This window comes from Bombina bombina, chromosome 6 (assembly GCF_027579735.1).
Source record: "Bombina bombina isolate aBomBom1 chromosome 6, aBomBom1.pri, whole genome shotgun sequence".
Taxonomy (NCBI): domain Eukaryota; kingdom Metazoa; phylum Chordata; class Amphibia; order Anura; family Bombinatoridae; genus Bombina; species Bombina bombina.
Genome location: NC_069504.1, coordinates 28,772,753 through 28,792,931, shown reverse-complemented (window position 1 = coordinate 28,792,931; position 20,179 = coordinate 28,772,753). Strand labels below are relative to the sequence as shown.

The 20,179-nt window shown below is 39.1% G+C and overlaps 1 protein-coding gene across 1 annotated transcript in view; it reads right to left on the bottom strand.

Moving 5' to 3' along the window:
• KCP (kielin cysteine rich BMP regulator) overlaps nt 1–20,179 on the bottom strand; it is a 565,655-nt gene that overhangs the window by 392,150 nt on the left and 153,326 nt on the right. The window contains 3 exon segments of the mRNA XM_053716343.1: nt 2,342–2,438; nt 17,477–17,544; nt 19,768–19,864. Of these exon segments, the coding sequence (XP_053572318.1) occupies nt 2,342–2,438; nt 17,477–17,544; nt 19,768–19,864 (262 nt within the window).

Below are 20,179 nucleotides of genomic sequence, written 5' to 3'. Positions count from 1 at the left end.
GTGACTGATGGGTGGCTTCCAGTCATACATGTGTGAAATTCTCCTTTGGCTGATGGGTGGTTTCCAGTCATACATGTGTGTAAGTCTCCTTTGACTTATGAGTGGTTTCCAGTCATACATGTATGTAAGGCTCCTGTGACTGACGGTTGGTTTCCAGTCATACATGTGTGTAATTTTTCTCTGATTGATGGGTGGTTTCCAGTCATACATGTGTGTAAGTCTCCTTTGACTTATGGGTGGTTTCCAGTCATAGATATGTGTAAGGCTCCTGTGACTGACGGTTGGTTTCCAGTCATACATGTGTGTAATTTTTCTCTGATTGATGGGTGGTTTCCAGTCATACATGTGTGTAAGTCTCATGTGACTGATGGGTGGCTTCCAGTCATACATGTGTGTAAGTCTCCTTTGACTTATGGGTGGTTTCCAGTCATACATATGTGTAAGTCTCCTGTGACTGACGGTTGGTTTCCAGTCATACATGTGTGTAATTTTTCTCTGATTGATGGGTGGTTTCCAGTCATACATGTGTGTAAGTCTCCTTTGACTTATGGGTGGTTTCCAGTCATACATATGTGTAAGTCTCCTGTGACTGATGGGTGGTTTCCAGTCATACATATGTGTAAGTCTCCTGTGACTGATGGGTGGTTTCCAGTCATACATATGTGTAAGTCTCCTGTGACTGATGGGTGGTTTCCAGTCATACATATGTGTAAGTCTCCTGTGACTGATGGGTGGTTTCCAGTCATACATGTGTGTAAGTCTCCTTTGACTTATGGGTGGTTTCCAGTCATACATATGTGTAAGTCTCCTGTGACTGATGGGTGGTTTCCAGTCATACATATGTGTAAGTATCCTTTGACTGATGGGTGGTTTCCAGTCATACATATGTGTAAGTCTCCTGTGACTGATGGGTGGTTTCCAGTCATACATATGTGTAAGTCTCCTGTGACTGATGGGTGGTTTCCAGTCATACATGTGTGTAAGTCTCCTTTGACTTATGGGTGGTTTCCAGTCATACATATGTGTAAGTCTCATGTGACTGATGGGTGGCTTCCAGTCATACATGTATGTAAGGTTCCTGCGATGGATGGGTGGTTTCCAGTCATACATATGTGTAAGGCTCCTGTGACTGACGGTTGGTTTCCAGTCATACATGTGTGTAATTTTTCTCTGATTGATGGGTGGTTTCCAGTCATACATGTGTGTAAGTCTCATGTGACTGATGGGTGGCTTCCAGTCATACATGTGTGTAAGTCTCCTTTGACTTATGGGTGGTTTCCAGTCATACATATGTGTAAGTCTCCTGTGACTGACGGTTGGTTTCCAGTCATACATGTGTGTAATTTTTCTCTGATTGATGGGTGGTTTCCAGTCATACATGTGTGTAAGTCTCCTTTGACTTATGGGTGGTTTCCAGTCATACATATGTGTAAGTCTCCTGTGACTGATGGGTGGTTTCCAGTCATACATATGTGTAAGTCTCCTGTGACTGATGGGTGGTTTCCAGTCATACATATGTGTAAGTCTCCTGTGACTGATGGGTGGTTTCCAGTCATACATATGTGTAAGTCTCCTGTGACTGATGGGTGGTTTCCAGTCATACATGTGTGTAAGTCTCCTTTGACTTATGGGTGGTTTCCAGTCATACATATGTGTAAGTCTCCTGTGACTGATGGGTGGTTTCCAGTCATACATATGTGTAAGTATCCTTTGACTGATGGGTGGTTTCCAGTCATACATATGTGTAAGTCTCCTGTGACTGATGGGTGGTTTCCAGTCATACATATGTGTAAGTCTCCTGTGACTGATGGGTGGTTTCCAGTCATACATGTGTGTAAGTCTCCTTTGACTTATGGGTGGTTTCCAGTCATACATATGTGTAAGTCTCATGTGACTGATGGGTGGCTTCCAGTCATACATGTATGTAAGGTTCCTGCGATGGATGGGTGGTTTCCAGTCATACATGTGTGTAAGTCTCTTGTGACTGATGGGTGGTTTCCAGTCATACATGTGTGTAAGTCTCCTTTGACTTATGGGTGGTTTCCAGTCATACATATGTGTAAGGCTCCTGTGACTGACGGTTGGTTTCCAGTCATACATGTGTGTAATTTTTCTCTGATTGATGGGTGGTTTCCAGTCATACATGTGTGTAAGTCTCATGTGACTGATGGGTGGCTTCCAGTCATACATGTATGTAAGGTTCCTGCGACGGATGGGTGGTTTCTTTTCATACATGTGTGTAAGTCTCCTGCGACTGATGGGTGGTCTCCAGTCATGCATATGTGTAGGTTCCCCTATGACTGGGTGGACCTTAGTCATACATACAGTGTGTAGGTCTCACCTGGCTGGCAGACAGGACAGCACTGCCCGGGTGGAGTGTATCTCTTTGTACAGATCAGTTCTGCACATTGCTCCCGCTGACACAGGACTGTCCTGTTCTAACAACAATAAGAAAGTGACACAGGTGTAAGACAGCAACACAAAAATTTAGATATGGAAATTATAATACTAGACTTATCAGTCATCATGTAATTTGTGTATTGCTTTCAGCACATGTAAGAGGCAATATACAGCTACACAAGAAGAAAACAACATACCATTGTTACAAATCCACGCTTACCTACCTGAATCCATGACCACTTACTGATATATACTACCAACCACATAATAGTCCTGAATTTATATTCCTGACCACATACTGACCTAATACTCCTGACCACTTATTGAATTAATACTCTTACCACCTACTAACCTAATACTCCCAACCATCTACTGGCCTAATATTCCTCACCACTACTGACCTTATATTTCCAACCACATACTGACCAAATACTCCTGACCACTTATTGAACTAATACTCTTACCACCTACTGATCTAATACTCCTTACCACTTATTGAAATAATACTTCCAACCACATACTGACCTAATACTCCTGACCACTACTGACCTTATATTTAAAGTCACTTAATGACCTAATACTCTTACCACCTACTTATCTAATACTCCTTACCACTTACTGAACTAATGCTATCAACCACTTACTGACTTAATACTCCTATCCACTTCCTCTAAACTACACACTGACCTTATACTGCTGACCACTTACTGAACTAATACGGCCAACCACTCATTGACCTAATACTCTGTTCACCTACTGACCTTATACTCCTGACCACTTACTGAACTAATACTTTTACCACCTATTGACCTAATTCTCCAAACCACCTACTGACCTAATACTCCTGATCACTTACTAAAGTAATATTGCCAACCATTTAATAATCTAGTATTCCTGACCTAATACGTCTGACCTCTCAGACTGAACTAACATTCCCAAGCACTTATTAGCCTAATACTCCTGACCACTTACTGAACTAATACTGCCAACCACTTACTGACCTAATACCTTTACCACCTACTAACCTAATACTCCTAACAACTTACTGACCTAATATTCCCAACCACATACTGACCTAATACTCCCAAACAACTATTAACCTAAAACTCTTGAACAGTTATTTAACTAATACTACAAACATCATACTAACCTAATGCTCTTAAACACTACTGCCCTTATATTCCAAACCACATAATGACCTAATGTGACCACTCAATAACCTAATACTCCACACCATTTACTGAAATAATCTCTTACCACCTACTGACCCAATATCCCTGACTATACAGTAAATGAATACTCTCGAGCACCTACTGAGCTAATATTCCAGATCACTAACTGACATAATACTCTTACCACCTACTGACCTAAAATCCCTGACCATATAATCACCTAATACTTCTGAGCACCTACTTACCTAATACTCCAGACCACTAACGTAATACTCTAACCACTTACTAATACTCCAGACCACATTATGGCTTCATACTCTGAACCACTTACTGACATAATACTCTTATCACCTGCTGACCTAATGCTCCTGACCACTACTGATTTTAAGTCAAACCCTAAAAGTTTTTTTAATTATAAAATGGTAAAAATCTAAGAAGGAAAATATAGGTACATTAAGAAGGGTGGCATAAATAACAGTGACAGGAGAAAAAGGAGGTACTATACTATTTATTTTCTACAGTACACACAAGAGAGAAACAAGTGGGAGAGACATTGAAAGAAAATAGAACATGCAAGCTAATACCAATAACTGGTTATCTTTAGATGATATCAGGAAATAACTATATAATATTAAGGTAAATAAAGCTCCAGGTGCAGATGGAATACTGCAACGTGTTTTAAGGGAACAGCACTTTCATGGCCAAAATTCTGCTTTTAATTTTTAAAGGCACATTGTCCTCAGATATAGTACTCCAGGGCTGGTGTAAATCTGATGTGGTGCCACTGTAAAAAGGGAGGCTATAGACCAGAAAGCCTGACTGCAGTAGTGGGGAAGATGCTGAAAGGGATTATATTCAAGAGTATATTCAGGAATGAATAGCTCTTGTCAAATATAATGATACAGTTTCTATGAGGAGATAAGTAAGAATATAGATAAGGGTGAAAAACATAAAGGGACACTATTCACTAGATTTTTCTTTGCATAAATGTTTTGTAGATGATCCATTTGTACAGCCCATGTGGTAGTGTTTTTGTAACAATGTAAAGTTTTGCTTGTTTTTAATAACATTGAGCTGATTTTTAGACTCATAACCAAGCCCCAAAGTGTCAGATGTATACTGATGTCTACAGACTCCTGCTGGCTCCTGTTTGTGTTATCTGTCTTTCCATATGCAGTGAAGGGGGAGGTTTCTGCTCTTCTTGTTTTCCCAGTCCCTTTCACTGGGTGTCCCAGCCTAACCTCATCACCAGTGCTAAACTGGGAGCTTGTAAGTAAGTTTTTAGAAGCTTTTATACTGGATTTTTAGATCAGTATCTGTGCATATTATTCTATATAGTAGTGTTTATTACATGCATTGCAGTTTAATGTAATATATTTTGATTTTGCAAAGGCTTTTGATACAGCCACCATGAGAGATTACTGTACTAAATTAAGGGACTAAAAATAGCTGAAAATATTGGCTCATAAATAAACTCTTAAATATCTGGATAAAAGACAGGGAGCAACAAGTAGTAATAAACTAATCATACTCAGACTGGACAAAGGTAATTAGTGGAGTCCCCCAAAAATCAGTACTGGGCCCTGTTCTTTTTAATATTTTTTATAAATGCCTTGGAGGAAAAATTAAGTAACATCTTTTCTATTTTTGTTGATTATCAAATTTGAGTAAGGTGATTTGGTCATTGCAGGATGTAATTGCTTTGCAAGGGATTAAAAGAAATTGGAGAAATGGGCTGGTAAATGGAGAATGCGATTTAATATTGGTAAATGTAAGGTACTGCATTTTAGAAGTAAAAACATGTAGACTACTTTTTATAAATGGGACTAGACTTAGTAAAGCAGAGGAAGAAAATAATTTAGGTGACTTATAGATAAGCTAAAAATAAGTGTGCAATGCAAGGCAGTGGCTTTATAAGATAATAGCATGTAATAAAAGAGGCATAGATGCAGAGGACGAAAGCATAATTCTGTTGCTATATAAATCCCTGGTAAGACCACGCCTTAATTATGGAGTTTGGTTGTGGGCACCAATTTCAAAACAATTAGAAAAAGTTCAGAGAAGGGCCATAAAACTAATAATGGGAATGAAGGTTAGCCAAACTGAGTGTGTTTTCACTAGAAAAAAAAAGGCGCTTGAGAGGAAACATGATTACTTTATATAAATATAATTGAGACCCATTTACAGAGTTGGTGGAAACTCTGTTTATTCCAAGTCAATTTTCTGTGACAAGAGGTCACACTTTAGGGCAGGAGGAGAGGAGATTTAAACTCCAGCAATGTAAACGGTTTTTTTTACTATACGAGCAATCAAATTGTGGAACGCATTGACTAAGGAGGTAGTGAATGTCAATACCTTACATACATTTAAAAATTAATTAGATATATTTTTTAAAACAAATAATTCAGTTATATGATTGCTTGTGTTATATGGGTTGGCTTCTAATTGTATTACATTTAATTGGCCCATTATTTATTGTAAACAAGGTAGTCTCTGTATAGATTGAACTCAACAGACTTCTGTCTTCTTTTAACTTCATCTACTATATTATGTTACATACTCACCTAATACTCCAGACCACTTACTGACCTAATTCTCCAAAAACACCTACTGACCTAATACTCCTGACCACTTACTTACCTAATTCTCTAAAAAAAATCACCTACTGAGCTAAAACTCCTGACCACTTACTGACCTAATTCTCCAAAAGCACCTACTGAGCTAAAACTCCTGACCACTTACTGACCTAGTAATCCCAAACGCATACTGACCTTATACTCCTTTACGCTTACTGAGATAATATTCCTGGTTGCTTACCTACCTTATTATCCCAAACACATACTGACCTAATACTCCTTATCACTTATCACTGAATTTATACTCTTGATGACTTACTGACCTAATATGTGTGGCCTATTTCTCAAGACCAAGTACTTATCTAAAACTCCTGTTCACATATTAAGCTAATGTTCCTGACCACATACTCACCTAATACTCATGACAACATACTCACCTAATATTTTCAACCATCTTCTGAACTAATACTTCCAAACACTTATCTAATATTCTTGACCACATAGTGACCTAATACTTCAGACCACTTACTGACCTTATATTCCTAAACACGTACTGACCTAATATGCCTAAACACCTACTGACCTAATATTCCTAAACACCTACTGACCTTATATTCCTAAACACCTATTGACCTTATATTCCTAAACACCTACTGACCTTATATTCCTAAACACGTACTGACCTTATATTCCTAAACACGTACTGACCTTATATTCCTAAACACGTACTGACCTAATATTCATATTACTAAACACCAACTGACCTAATATTCCTAAACACCTACTGACCTAATATTCCTAAACACCTACTGACCTAATATTCCTAAACACCTACTGACCTAATATTCCTAAACATGTACTGACCTTATATTCCTAAACACGTACTGACCTTATATTCCTAAACACGTACTGACCTAATATTCCTAAACACGTACTGATCTTATATTCCTAAACACATACTGACCTAATATTCATATTCCTAAACACCTACTGACCTAATATCCTAAACACGTACTGACCTAATATTCCTAAACACGTATTGACCTAATATTCCTAAACACGTACTGACCTAATATTCATATTCCTAAACACCTACTGACCTAATATTCCTACACACGTACTGACCTAATATTCCTAAACACGTACTGACCTTATATTCCTAAACATGTACTGACCTTATATTCCTAAACATGTACTGACCTTATATTCCTAAACATGTACTGACCTTATATTCCTAAACATGTACTGACCTAATATTCCTAAACACGTACTGACCTAATATTCCTAAACACGTACTGACCTAATATTCCTAAACATGTACTGACCTTATACTCCAGACCACAATAAAATGAAGATTACATAACAGTCATAGGAAAATGATGATCCTTGTCTGTCTAGTGGCGCTGAAATGAAAGCTTTACATATTGCGGGGCAGGGAAAGCAGATGACTTTGTTTGATCTTAGTATGTTTATATTTGTGTGGTGCTGTTGCTATGGTGATAATCTGATGGCAACCTGGTCAAATGGTTTTCTTCATAAAAGATATATTTTCTTCACTACCCATTGCAGTCCCTTTATACATTAAATACATTAAGAAGAGGGTTGTCTTTTCATGCCAGTCACCTACAAATGACTCATACTAGTTGAGATTTTCCTCAGTACTAATGAAATCACCTATATTTTAAAGTATTCCCTCTGTCAAATGAGGGGTCTCACCTATTTTTATGTAAAGCACAGGGAAAATCTGAGTTTCTGTTACAGCCTCCTTTGCCCATAAAAGCAGTGGCATCTCTAGAAATTATATCTTGGCTACTAGTGATTTTTGGGTGGGGCTGTGGCAGGATGGCGGAATCAGATGCATTGTGGGTGGAGCAAATCATAGTTATGGCTTGGCCGGATAGACCAGGGGGCAGAGTTGTATCACCTAATACTCATCTAATATTCTTGACCACATAGTGACCAAATACTTCAGACCACTTACTGACCTTATATTCCTAAACACGTACTGACCTAACATGCCTAAACACCTACTGACCTAATATTCCTAAACACCTTCTGACCTAATATTCCTAAACACCTACTGACCTAATATTCCTAAGCACCTACTGACCTTATGTAAGGATTCCGCTTCATGTTTTACCTATGCCTTTCCCATTCACCTTATGTATGGATTCCGCTCCATGTTTTACCTATGCCTTTCCCATTCACCTGACTTCAGCCTTACCTGTACTTAAGGCATCAGCTGACTGCAGACAGGTGCTTAATTATTAAGTTTCTAGACTAGCTCTGAAGCGTGTCTGTTTTCCACTTGCTGTGTGTTTTTTCTGAAAACAAGCCAGTCTGCTTTTCTTCCAATTACTGAACCAGCTACTACCTTGGGATTACTTATTTTTTACTGCCGGTTCATATGCTCATTTTGCCTACAGAAACTTTTACAGAGGCAAGTTTTTCTTTTTAGCGTGCACGCTACAACAGAGACTTATTTCATACTGCAGTATGTTTGCTGCTGTCTCCCTCTGAGTTGCTATCTCATCTGTGCCACTGAAGCGTTTCTCACACACCGGACTTCAACCTCTCTTCCACTGCAACACAGTGCAACTTTTCTACAAACAACCTCCCAAGGACTAAGTACAAGGACATCTCAGAATTAATTCCGCTTCTATTACACACCATCCGGTGACTGGGGGTAAGCACTGTAGTTACTTTAAGCTGTGCTGTACAAATAAACCTTGAACTTTGCTTTTCCCTGCTGCACTACTGACCGCAAGACTATCAGCACATGTGTATACCGTTCTGTGACAAACTAACTAACAGTGTCTAAAACTGAGAGTTACACTTCACACTGAACTGTTATATCTTACTCCAGCACTAATAGCAACACTACCTGCTTTCTGGAACTCTGCTTTTCTTTATCAAGATTTATCATACTGGGAGCTAGCTGAACTCTAAAGATTGCTACTAAGAAATTGATTTATTTTTTATATATTTCTTCTGATCCAGCCTTTGTTTATGTCTATACTAATGCTGTGACGTTCAACAGCATATGTGATTTACATCATTCGTTGCCAGACAAGTTTCTGATCTGCAATTCAATTACTTGAGAATAACAACTTCACTGAAAGCAGCTTGGTCTATGCTGTTCAATAGTCCATTTGCCAAAAGTGATACAAATCATTTATTTTGCATACTCTGCAGTTGAGATCCATCCTCACTCTCTACTAAATCCTTACAGAATAATTAAGCCTTAAAAAATATGGATCCAGCAGAATTGCCCCAATTCGTTTACAACCTGTCTAAAAGAGTAGATGAACTCAGTCAAGGCCTTAGAGATCTAAAGGTTGAAAATGAGACTTTAACTAAGGTTATAAGAGAGACAACTCCTCCCAAAGCAAAAGCTGCTGAATCTATTGTGGAACCACAGATTGCAGCACCTGATTTGTTCAATGGTGATAGGAGTCTCTATCGCCAATATAGGAATGCCTGCCTCCTCACTTTCAACCTTAAGCCACTCACATATCCTAATGATAAGATTAAAGTGCTCACAATGATTACCTATCTACGGGGTGAACCCCGAATCTGGGCAGACACGCTCTTTGAAACCAACGATACTATTCTATCATCCCTACAGTCTTTTCTAGCAGTCATGGATGAACTTTATTCAGACTCAAATTTACAATTGACTGCAGAAAGCAAGATGCGGAAACTAAAGCAAGGCAACCGTCCTGTTGAAGTTTATATAACGGAGTTTAAACAACATGCCATTGACTCCCAATGGAACGTGATTGCCTTAAGAAACCAATTTCGCCTAGGACTCTCGGAAGCAGTTAAAGATGAGCTAGCCCGAACTGATCTCCCTGACTCCCTAGACGGCCTCATGAAGCTCTCAATGCAAATAGATAGAAGGCTTCGCGAAAGAAAGTCAGAGCGTCAAATTGGGGATTCTTCTTACAAGAGATCATTCCATCCTCCTCCAACTGCTTCTTCATCAAGTGTGCCTGAACCTATGGATATAGGCTTTATGAGGGGTCCATTGACCTCTGAAGAAAGGTTTAGAAGAAAATCAAAAGGACTGTGTATGTATTGTGGAAGTCCAAACCATCCTATCCGCGAATGCCCCTCCCTACGTAAAAATAAAAATAGTAAGTCTCTCTTACATTTGACTTCAATGATTGAACATGATAAACCAATTCACTGTACTTTAACCCTCTCTTTACAGTGGGACAGCAATCGCATGACGAAAGAAGCTATAATTGACACAGGAGCCCAAGGGAATTACATAGATAAAGCTATTGTTGAAAAAAATAAAATACCTCTCATCACTAAATTGTCTCCTGTCTCTATACGGGTTGTAGATGGGTCTGAAATTTCTTCTGGTCCTATTACTCAGCATACAATTCCCATTCTGGTATCCACCCTAGGTTCACATCAGGAATACATCACCTTTGATGTTATTACCTCTCCTCTTTTCCCCATTGTACTAGGGTTGCAATGGCTTCGTTTACATGAACCTGTGATCAATTGGAGTTCTTTGGAAGTAAAATTTGATTCACCATATTGCCAGCAAACCTGTCTAAATCATTCTGTTCTCTTCCATTTGACAGAAACTCCACACATACCTAAAGTATATGAGAAGTTTGCAGACGTATTCAGTAAGAAGGAAGCTGATACTCTACCTCCTCATCGGCCGTATGACTGTCCGATCGACCTCAAACCTGGTACCACTCCTCCCTACGGTCATCTCTACCTTCTTTGCCAACCCGAGCTTGATCATTTAAAGACGTATTTAGATGAAAACTTAAAAAAAGGTTTTATACGTCCTTCAGTCTCTCCAGCAGCAGCCGGGTTCTTCTTTGTAAGAAACAAAGATAACTCCCTTCGACCAATCATCGACTTCAGGGAACTCAATAAAATTACGATAAAAAACAGGTATGCCCTACCACTCATCCCCGAACTCATTGAACGCCTCCAACATGCCAAAATCTTCACCAAATTAGATCTAAGAGGGGCTTATAACCTTGTCCGCATAAGAGAAGGGGATGAGTGGTTGACCGCTTTTAGGACAAGATACGGCCTGTTTGAGTACCTAGTAATGCCGTTCGGGTTAACTAACGCCCCGGCCACATTCCAGTATTTTATTAACGATATATTTCACGATCTTCTTGATACTTGTGTGGTCGTATACCTGGACGACATTCTAGTGTACTCAAACACGCTTGAAGAACATGTTAAACATGTTAGTTGGATACTTTCCAGGCTTCAAGTTCATAGGCTATATGCAAAGCTAGAAAAGTGTGTATTCCACACCAAGGAAATAGATTTTTGGGGGTACTCCATTGGCCCAAAAGGTATCCAAATGCAGGCTAACAAAGTCGATTCAGTAAAAAACTGGCCACAACCAAAAAATAGGAAGGAACTACAACGTTTCCTCGGGTTTAGCAACTATTATAGAAAGTTTATTAAAAATTTCTCTCAAATTGCTAAACCTCTCACTGTACTCACCAGTTCCAGTACACCTTTCACCTGGAACTCCAAGGCAACTGAAGCTTTCAACTCATTAAAAAACTCCTTCTGCTCAGCTCCAATACTTCAATTTCCTGACCCTTCTCTCCAATTCATTTTGGAGGTGGATTCCTCCGATTATGCCCTTGGAGCTGTCCTCTCGCAAAGACGCAGTATATCCCAACCACTACATCCAGTAGCTTTCTATTCCAAAATTCTTTCTGCACCTGAGATGAACTATGCTGTTGGAGAAAAGGAACTCCTGGCGATAAAACGTGCCTTTGAACATTGGAGGCATCTCCTGGAGGGCACCGTCTTACCAATAATCATCTACACAGATCACCGTAATCTCGAGTTCCTACAGAGGAATAAAACTCTCTCTAGTCGACAGGTAAGATGGAGCCTATACTTCAGCAGGTTTAACTATCAAATCATCTACAGGCCCGGCTCTAAAAATGGAAAGGTGGACACACTTTCTAGGAAAGACCCTAGACCTCCAAACACTCAGGAATCTACTTCTATCATTCCCCCAGATAGATTTTTGGGTCTACTGTCCACTTTCAAGACGCAACTTCAAAGAGCTTTACGGTCAGATCCTCAGCTACCTCAACTCCGACTATCTCGTAGAAACAACCTCTACTATCATGGGACTCTCTTGTATGTCCCCGAGATTCTTAGATCTGCTCTAATTAAACAACATCATGATCCACCTCTCCTTGGACATCCAGGTATTATGAAAACAAAGGAACTTCTCAGCAGATCCTACTGGTGGCCAAATTTGGAAACATCTGTGAAAAACTATATCTCAAACTGCTCCATCTGCATTACTTCCAAAAAGGAAAGGGCCAAGCCGTATGGACATCTTCTTCCAATTCAAATACCTGATAGACCTTGGTTACATCTCGGCATGGACTTCATAGTTGAATTACCTGTGAGTTCAGGTTTCAACACCATTCTAGTTGTCACAGACATCCTGACCAAAATGGCTCATTTTATCCCTTTTAACAAACTTCCCACTTATAGTGAGACAGCACAACTCTTCTTAAATTCGATTGTCAGATACCACGGAATTCCTTCCATCATAACAACTGATAGGGGTACTCAGTTTACCTCGAAGTTCTGGAAAAGTCTTTCTGCTCAACTGAAAATTGATCATCGCCTAAGTACTGCCTTCCATCCACAAACAAATGGCCAAACAGAGAAATTAAATCAATGGCTAGAGCAGTATCTACGCTGTTATTGCTCTTATCAGCAAAATGAATGGTCACAATACCTATATCTGGCCGAATTTGCCTACAATAACTCGGTTAATTCATCCACCAAAGTTTCACCCTTCTTTGCAAACTAAGCTTTTCATCCTCATTTCTCCCTGGAACAAACAGATAACCCAAATTCTCCTTCTGTAGATGATCTAGTACAGAAGCTCGCTGAAAACTTCCACTTTCTAAAAACAAATATTCAACAGGCTCAGACCTCACAGAAGAAATACTACGACTTACGCAGACGACCATCACCATCTTATGCCATAGGCGATAAAGTTTGGCTTTCGACAAAAAACATCAAAATCCCTGTTCCCAGTAAAAAACTAGCAGGATTATATATCGGACCGTTCACTATCACTCACGTTGTTAACCCAAATGCAGTTACTCTGGACCTTCCTAGTTCTATACCCATCCATCCTACTTTTCATGTGTCCCTTCTTAAACCAGCTTCAGATGATCCTTCAGTGAAAACCATTTTACCACCTGTACCTGTACCCCTAGATCCGGACATTTATGAAATTCAAGACCTCCTGGATTCCAGACGGCATAAAGGTGTCTTACAATATCTGGTCAGATGGAAAGGCTACTCACCTGATGATGACACTTGGGAGCCTTATACCAATATAGATGCACCTAGACTCATCTCTCGTTTCCACAGACGATATCCCCTTAGACCTAAACATCAAGCCGAGGATCGGCTTGCTTGAAGGGGGGCGTATGTAAGGATTCCGCTTCATGTTTTACCTATGCCTTTCCCATTCACCTTATGTATGGATTCCGCTCCATGTTTTACCTATGCCTTTCCCATTCACCTGACTTCAGCCTTACCTGTACTTAAGGCATCAGCTGACTGCAGACAGGTGCTTAATTATTAAGTTTCTAGACTAGCTCTGAAGCGTGTCTGTTTTCCACTTGCTGTGTGTTTTTTCTGAAAACAAACCAGTCTGCTTTTCTTCCAATTACTGAACCAGCTACTACCTTGGGATTACTTATTTTTTACTGCCGGTTCATATGCTCATTTTGCCTACAGAAAGTTTTACAGAGGCGAGTTTTTCTTTTTAGCGTGCACGCTACAACAGAGACTTATTTCATACTGCAGTATGTTTGCTGCTGTCTCCCTCTCAGTTGCTATCTCATCTGTGCCACTGAAGCGTTTCTCACACACCGGACTTCAACCTCTCTTCCACTGCAACACAGTGCAACTTTTCTACAAACAACCTCCCACGGACTAAGTACAAGGACATCTCAGAATTAATTCTGCTTCTATTACACACCATCCGGTGACTGGGGGTAAGCACTGTAGTTACTTTAAGCTGTGCTGTACAAATAAACCTTGAACTTTGCTTTTCCCTGCTGCACTACTGACCGCAAGACTATCAGCACATGTGTATACCGTTCTGTGACAAACTAACTAACAGTGTCTAAAACTGAGAGTTACACTTCACACTGAACTGTTATATCTTACTCCAGCACTAATAGCAACACTACCTGCTTTCTGGAACTCTGCTTTTCTTTATCAAGATTTATCATACTGGGAGCTAGCTGAACTCTAAAGATTGCTACTAAGAAATTGATTTATTTTTTATATATTTCTTCTGATCCAGCCTTTGTTTATGTCTATACTAATGCTGTGACGTTCAACAGCATATGTGATTTACATCATTCGTTGCCAGACAAGTTTCTGATCTGCAATTCAATTACTTGAGAATAACAACTTCACTGAAAGCAGCTTGGTCTATGCTGTTCAATAGTCCATTTGCCAAAAGTGATACAAATCATTTATTTTGCATACTCTGCAGTTGAGATCCATCCTCACTCTCTACTAAATCCTTACACCTTATATTCCTAAAAACATACTGACCTTATATTCCTAAACACGTACTGACCTAATATTCATATTCCTAAACACCAACTGACCTAATATTCCTAAACACCTACTTACCTAATATTCCTAAACACGTACTGACCTAATATTCCTAAACACGTACTGAAGAAATATTCCTAAATACGTACTGACCTTATATTCCTAAACACGTACTGACCTAATATTCCTAAACACGCACTGACCTTATATTCCTAAACACATACTGACCTAATATTCCTAAACATGTACTGACCTAATATTCATCCGTCTTGATAAAGCCGACCGGCGAAACGCATAGACGTTACCTACCACAGCTCGAACAGCCCCTGCAAGATCTCAAACACCAATTGAGTACGAGGGAAGAAGCAGTAAGTTAAAACAAACGGCCGTTTGTATATCGAATTTTGGAAAAGCTGCTGACACACCGGAGTGTGTATCGCAAGTTTATACCCAGTCCTAAAAGTCTGCCACTGGAACTGACAGCCAAAGGAGAGGGTATTGGAATACCGGGGTCACACAGACAAGATCTGGCTCTGAAAATCAGGTTCCAGGAGAATCTTGTATCGTACAAGACTGGAAGGCTGATAAGAGGCGCAAAAATTCTTCCCGGTAAGACAAATTGAAAAATCGCCAGACACAGAGAGTGTCAGAAGAACCGGTAAGCCCTCTAAACATTTATTACAACTTGCAACAAAAGACTCAAGTGTTACAAATTTATCTATTTACAAATTGACACATCTTTCTGAGAACAAAAGTGTATCGGATTGCACAATATAAATGAACTTTTAAACTGAAACATTTTCATTGACAAAATGAACTTTTAAAATCGAAACATTTTTGATGAACATTTTATTTGACAATTTGTCACGATAGGGTGGAATTATTTTAAATACACTTTATTTTTACTGTGTTTGTTTTTATATCCAATATCATATAAGGTGGATTAAGGTGGTAATTATATATATAATACTTGGTTATAATTATAAAATCATAGGAATGTGTTATCAAGTGTAAAACATCTACCAATCAAAACAATAATCTGGTTTTATATATATATATATATATATATAAACATCAATTATATAGGGAGACGTCCCTTATTTAAATATAATTTTTCTGTCTTTTATTCTAGTGAATAATTTTTGTCTCTGTTATTGTTGTTTGAAATACTTTGTTTTATAATTTTTTAGAAGAAAATGCATTAATCTGTATGCTATTTTAGCAAATAAATTACACACATTATTTTATTACTTTAATATAGTCTCCATATCATCCTTTAAGCTTTTTTAGCGCTCCTGAACTGCAATTAATTTGTTGTTGTATTTTCAAAAATTGGTAATCATAGGGAAGATTACCTGTGAGGGAGCATAAGGATAATCGCTTGGCGCTAATCTTAATCTAATTTGTACAGTATTATATTCCTAAACACCTACTGACCTTATATTCCTAAAAACGTACTGACCTAATATTCCTAAACACCAACTGACCTAATATTCCTAAACACCAACTGACCTAATATTCCTAAACACCTACTGACCTAATATTCCTAAACACATACTGACCTAATATTCCTAAACACGTACTGACCAAATATTCCTAAATACGTACTGACCTTATATTCCTAAACACGTACTGACCTAATATTCCTAAACACGTACTGACCTAATATTCCTAAACACGTACTGACCTTATATTCCTAAACACATACTGACCTAATATTCCTAAACACGTACTGACCTAATATTCATATTCCTAAACACCTACTGACCTAATATTCCTAAACACGTACTGACCTTATATTCCTAAACACATACTGACCTAATATTCCTAAACACGTACTGACCTAATATTCATATTCCTAAACACCTACTGACCTAATATTCCTAAAAACGTACTGACCTAATATTCCTAAACACGTACTGACCTTATATTCCTAAACACATACTGACCTAATATTCCTAAAAACGTACTGACCTAATATTCCTATACACGTACTGACCTTATATTCCTAAACACATACTGACCTAATATTCCTAAACACGTACTGACCTAATATTCATGTTCCTAAACACCTACTGACCTAATATTCCTAAACACCTACTGACCTCATATTCCTAAACACGTACTGACCTAATATTCCTAAACATGTACTGACCTTATACTCCAGACCACAATAAAATGAAGATTACATAACAGTCATAGGAAAATGATGATCCTCGTCTGACTAGTGGCGCTGAAATGAAAGCTTTACATATTGCGGGGCAGTGAAAGCAGATGACTTTGATCTTTGTATGTTTATATTTGTGTGGTGCTGTTGCTATGGTGATAATCTGATGGCTACCCGGTCAATCATATGCATTGTGGGTGGAGCAAATCATAGTTATGGCTTGGCCGGATAGACCAGGGGGCAGAGTTGTGGTGGTAAAAAAGTGGGCTAGTGTCCCCCTTATCCTCCGGGCTATGCTACTGCATAAAAGGCCTCTCTGGCATCTTCTGGTGCAGATAATCACTGCTTCTATGGGTATCAGATGTATTCTAGTGAAACAAGTGATCTCTTCATCAAAAGGGGGATTCTATTAGAAGTTAGCACATGCTTACTTAGGAACTGAAGTTACAGCTTGCACATTACACAAATAAAAGGAAAAATGGAAGGAAGAGAAAATTGCATAATGTAGGAATTCTGATCCATGGAGCAGCCCTTACCTGGCAGGTACAGCTTGTACAAGGGTCTCTCAGCCATGTGTCCCCTTCCTTATGACCATCCGAGCAGCCTATTGAAGAAGGAAGCTGGCTGTCAGGTTACAGTGTAACTGGGTCATGTACAGAACACACAAGCGCACACATCTCCATGGGCGTATATAGGAACGCGCCCACACCAAATATATATGTTATAACCAAATCTTTATAGTTTAAAGGAACATTACAATCAGAGATCTGTATTTGGTCACAGATAATACTCAAAAGGCAAAATAATGACATCTTTCAATGTCTGTAAAAAAAAAACTGATGAAAAGGGACTGTTGCTTTAAGTGTTTGATTACTTAAGATTCATAACGTAGGCTACAGCTTCTTTATTTAACAACAGAAAGGGAGAGCAGAGATAACAATAAATAGCAAATAAACCAAGAATTTCCCTTTTTTTGTACATGTGACAGTCATCAGACTCATATACATATACACTGTGTGACAGCCATCAGACTCATATACATATACACTGTGTGACAGTCATCAGACTCATATACATATACACTGTGTGACAGTCATCAGACTCATATACATATACACTGTGTGACAGTCATCAGACTCATATACATATACACTGTGTACTCTTGCACATGCTCAGTAGTAGCTGGTGCCTCAGTAAGTGTGCATTTAATTGTATCATGTGACAGCCATCAGACTCATATACATATACACTGTGTACTCTTGCACATGCTCAGTAGTAGCTGGTGCCTCAGAAAGTGTGCATTTAAAAAGGACTGTGATGATGGAAGTAAATCATGGTACATTTTGACTTTAGCGTCCCTTTAATGTCTGGCTGTTTTATTGTCTCACTTAACGTACACAACTGTTAATTAAAAAACAACAACTCTTTATTAGAGGGATATTTGGCTATTTAAAATCACAATATTTAAGATCAAACCAGCCATTAATAAAGATCCTGCTAGGCTGTGGATTTTAAATAGGGATTAGTTCCAGAACCTACATAAGGCAGATTGTACCTTAAAGGGACAGTAAACCTTAAAAAAAATGTTATATAATTCTGCACATAGTGCAGAATTATATAACAATACATTAGCCAAACATTTTAAATCATAATATTGCCTTTTTATTTTTAAAAAATATCGCCGTTTTACAGACCCGCTCTCTGGGCTCTGCTGAGCGGGTCTGTTGTTTTTACTGAGCGCATCGGGCCAGCTGTATAGTCACAGCCCGGCCCGACCGCGCCATTAGACACAATGCAGCTCGCTCCTGCTCTGTCTGACAGCGGGAGCGAGCTGCATTGTGTCTAATGGCGTGGTCGGGCCGGGCTGTGACTATACAGCTGGCCCGATGCGCTCAGTAAAAACAACAGACCCGCTCAGCAGAGCCCAGAGAGCGGGTCTGTAAAACGGCGATATTTTTTAAAAATAAAAAGGCAATATTATGATTTAAAATGTTTGGCTAATGTAATGTTATATAATTCTGCACTATGTGCAGAATTATATAACATTTTTTTAAAGGTTTACTGTCCCTTTAAATATACTGACTAGTCAAGCTAAATCACAGATCCCTCTAACGCCCAAAATCATCACAAAACCTTAAATTGAATTTCAAAATCACAAATATTTTGACACTTCGGGAGTGATTTATCAGTGTCTGGCAGACATGATCGCTGTGGCGTATCTTGTCCGCCAGACATCGCTGAATGGCGACAGCATACGCATTTAACATTGCACCAGCAGTTCTGGCGAACTGCTTGTGCAATGCCGCCCCCTGCGGATTCGCAGCTAGCAGGGGGTGTCAATCACCCCGATCGTATGCTATCAGGCGGATTGATGTCTGCAGCCTCAGAGGTGGCGGGCGAGTTAAGGAGCAGCGGTTTTAAGAAACAGGGGTATTTGGCCCCATTCGGGTCATAATAAATCGGCCCCTTCATATCTTTAGATCTAGTGCGGTTTAGCTAGCAATACTTATATACAATATCCTTGTATAGTTTCATAAGGATTGGTACAGTGGCCATGTCTATAAATTCTCCTCTCTCCTTCATGCATCTTTTTACGTTGTATTAACCACTCATACAGACGACCTAGCAATGTAACAATGCAAATACTATACATATTGACAAAACAGAAAATTATAAAGAATATGGAAAACCAAGTAGGTCATGAGCTGCAGCCTTCACTAACATATTCATTCATCCTAGCTATGCCCTTACCAAGCAAACAGCGTGGGCAGCATTCTGTAGCTGCAGCCTTCACTAACACATGCATTCATCCTAGCTATGCCCTTACCAAGCAAACAGCGTGGGCAGCATTCTGTAGGCAGGGTGACTGGGTCACTGCAGGGTACACGAGGACACTCCTTTTTAGTGCAAATGACTTCTCCATCCTGAAGAGAAATAGAGTAATTACATCAGTCAAACAGCTGGCCATGATCACTAATGCATCATCTATAAGACACCGGTACTTTTAGCACTGTTGGTTACAATGGTGTCAGTCCCAATCATTATGATTTATTTTCTGATATTGTAAAAACAGGAAACCCTAGTCAAAAAACATCATTTATGTAAGAACCTGATAAAGCCATTTCTTTCATGTAATTGGCAAGAGTCCATGAGCTAGTGACGCATGGGATATACAATCCTACCAGGAGGGGCAAAGTTTCCCAAACCTCAAAATGCACCCCTCACCACACCCACAATTC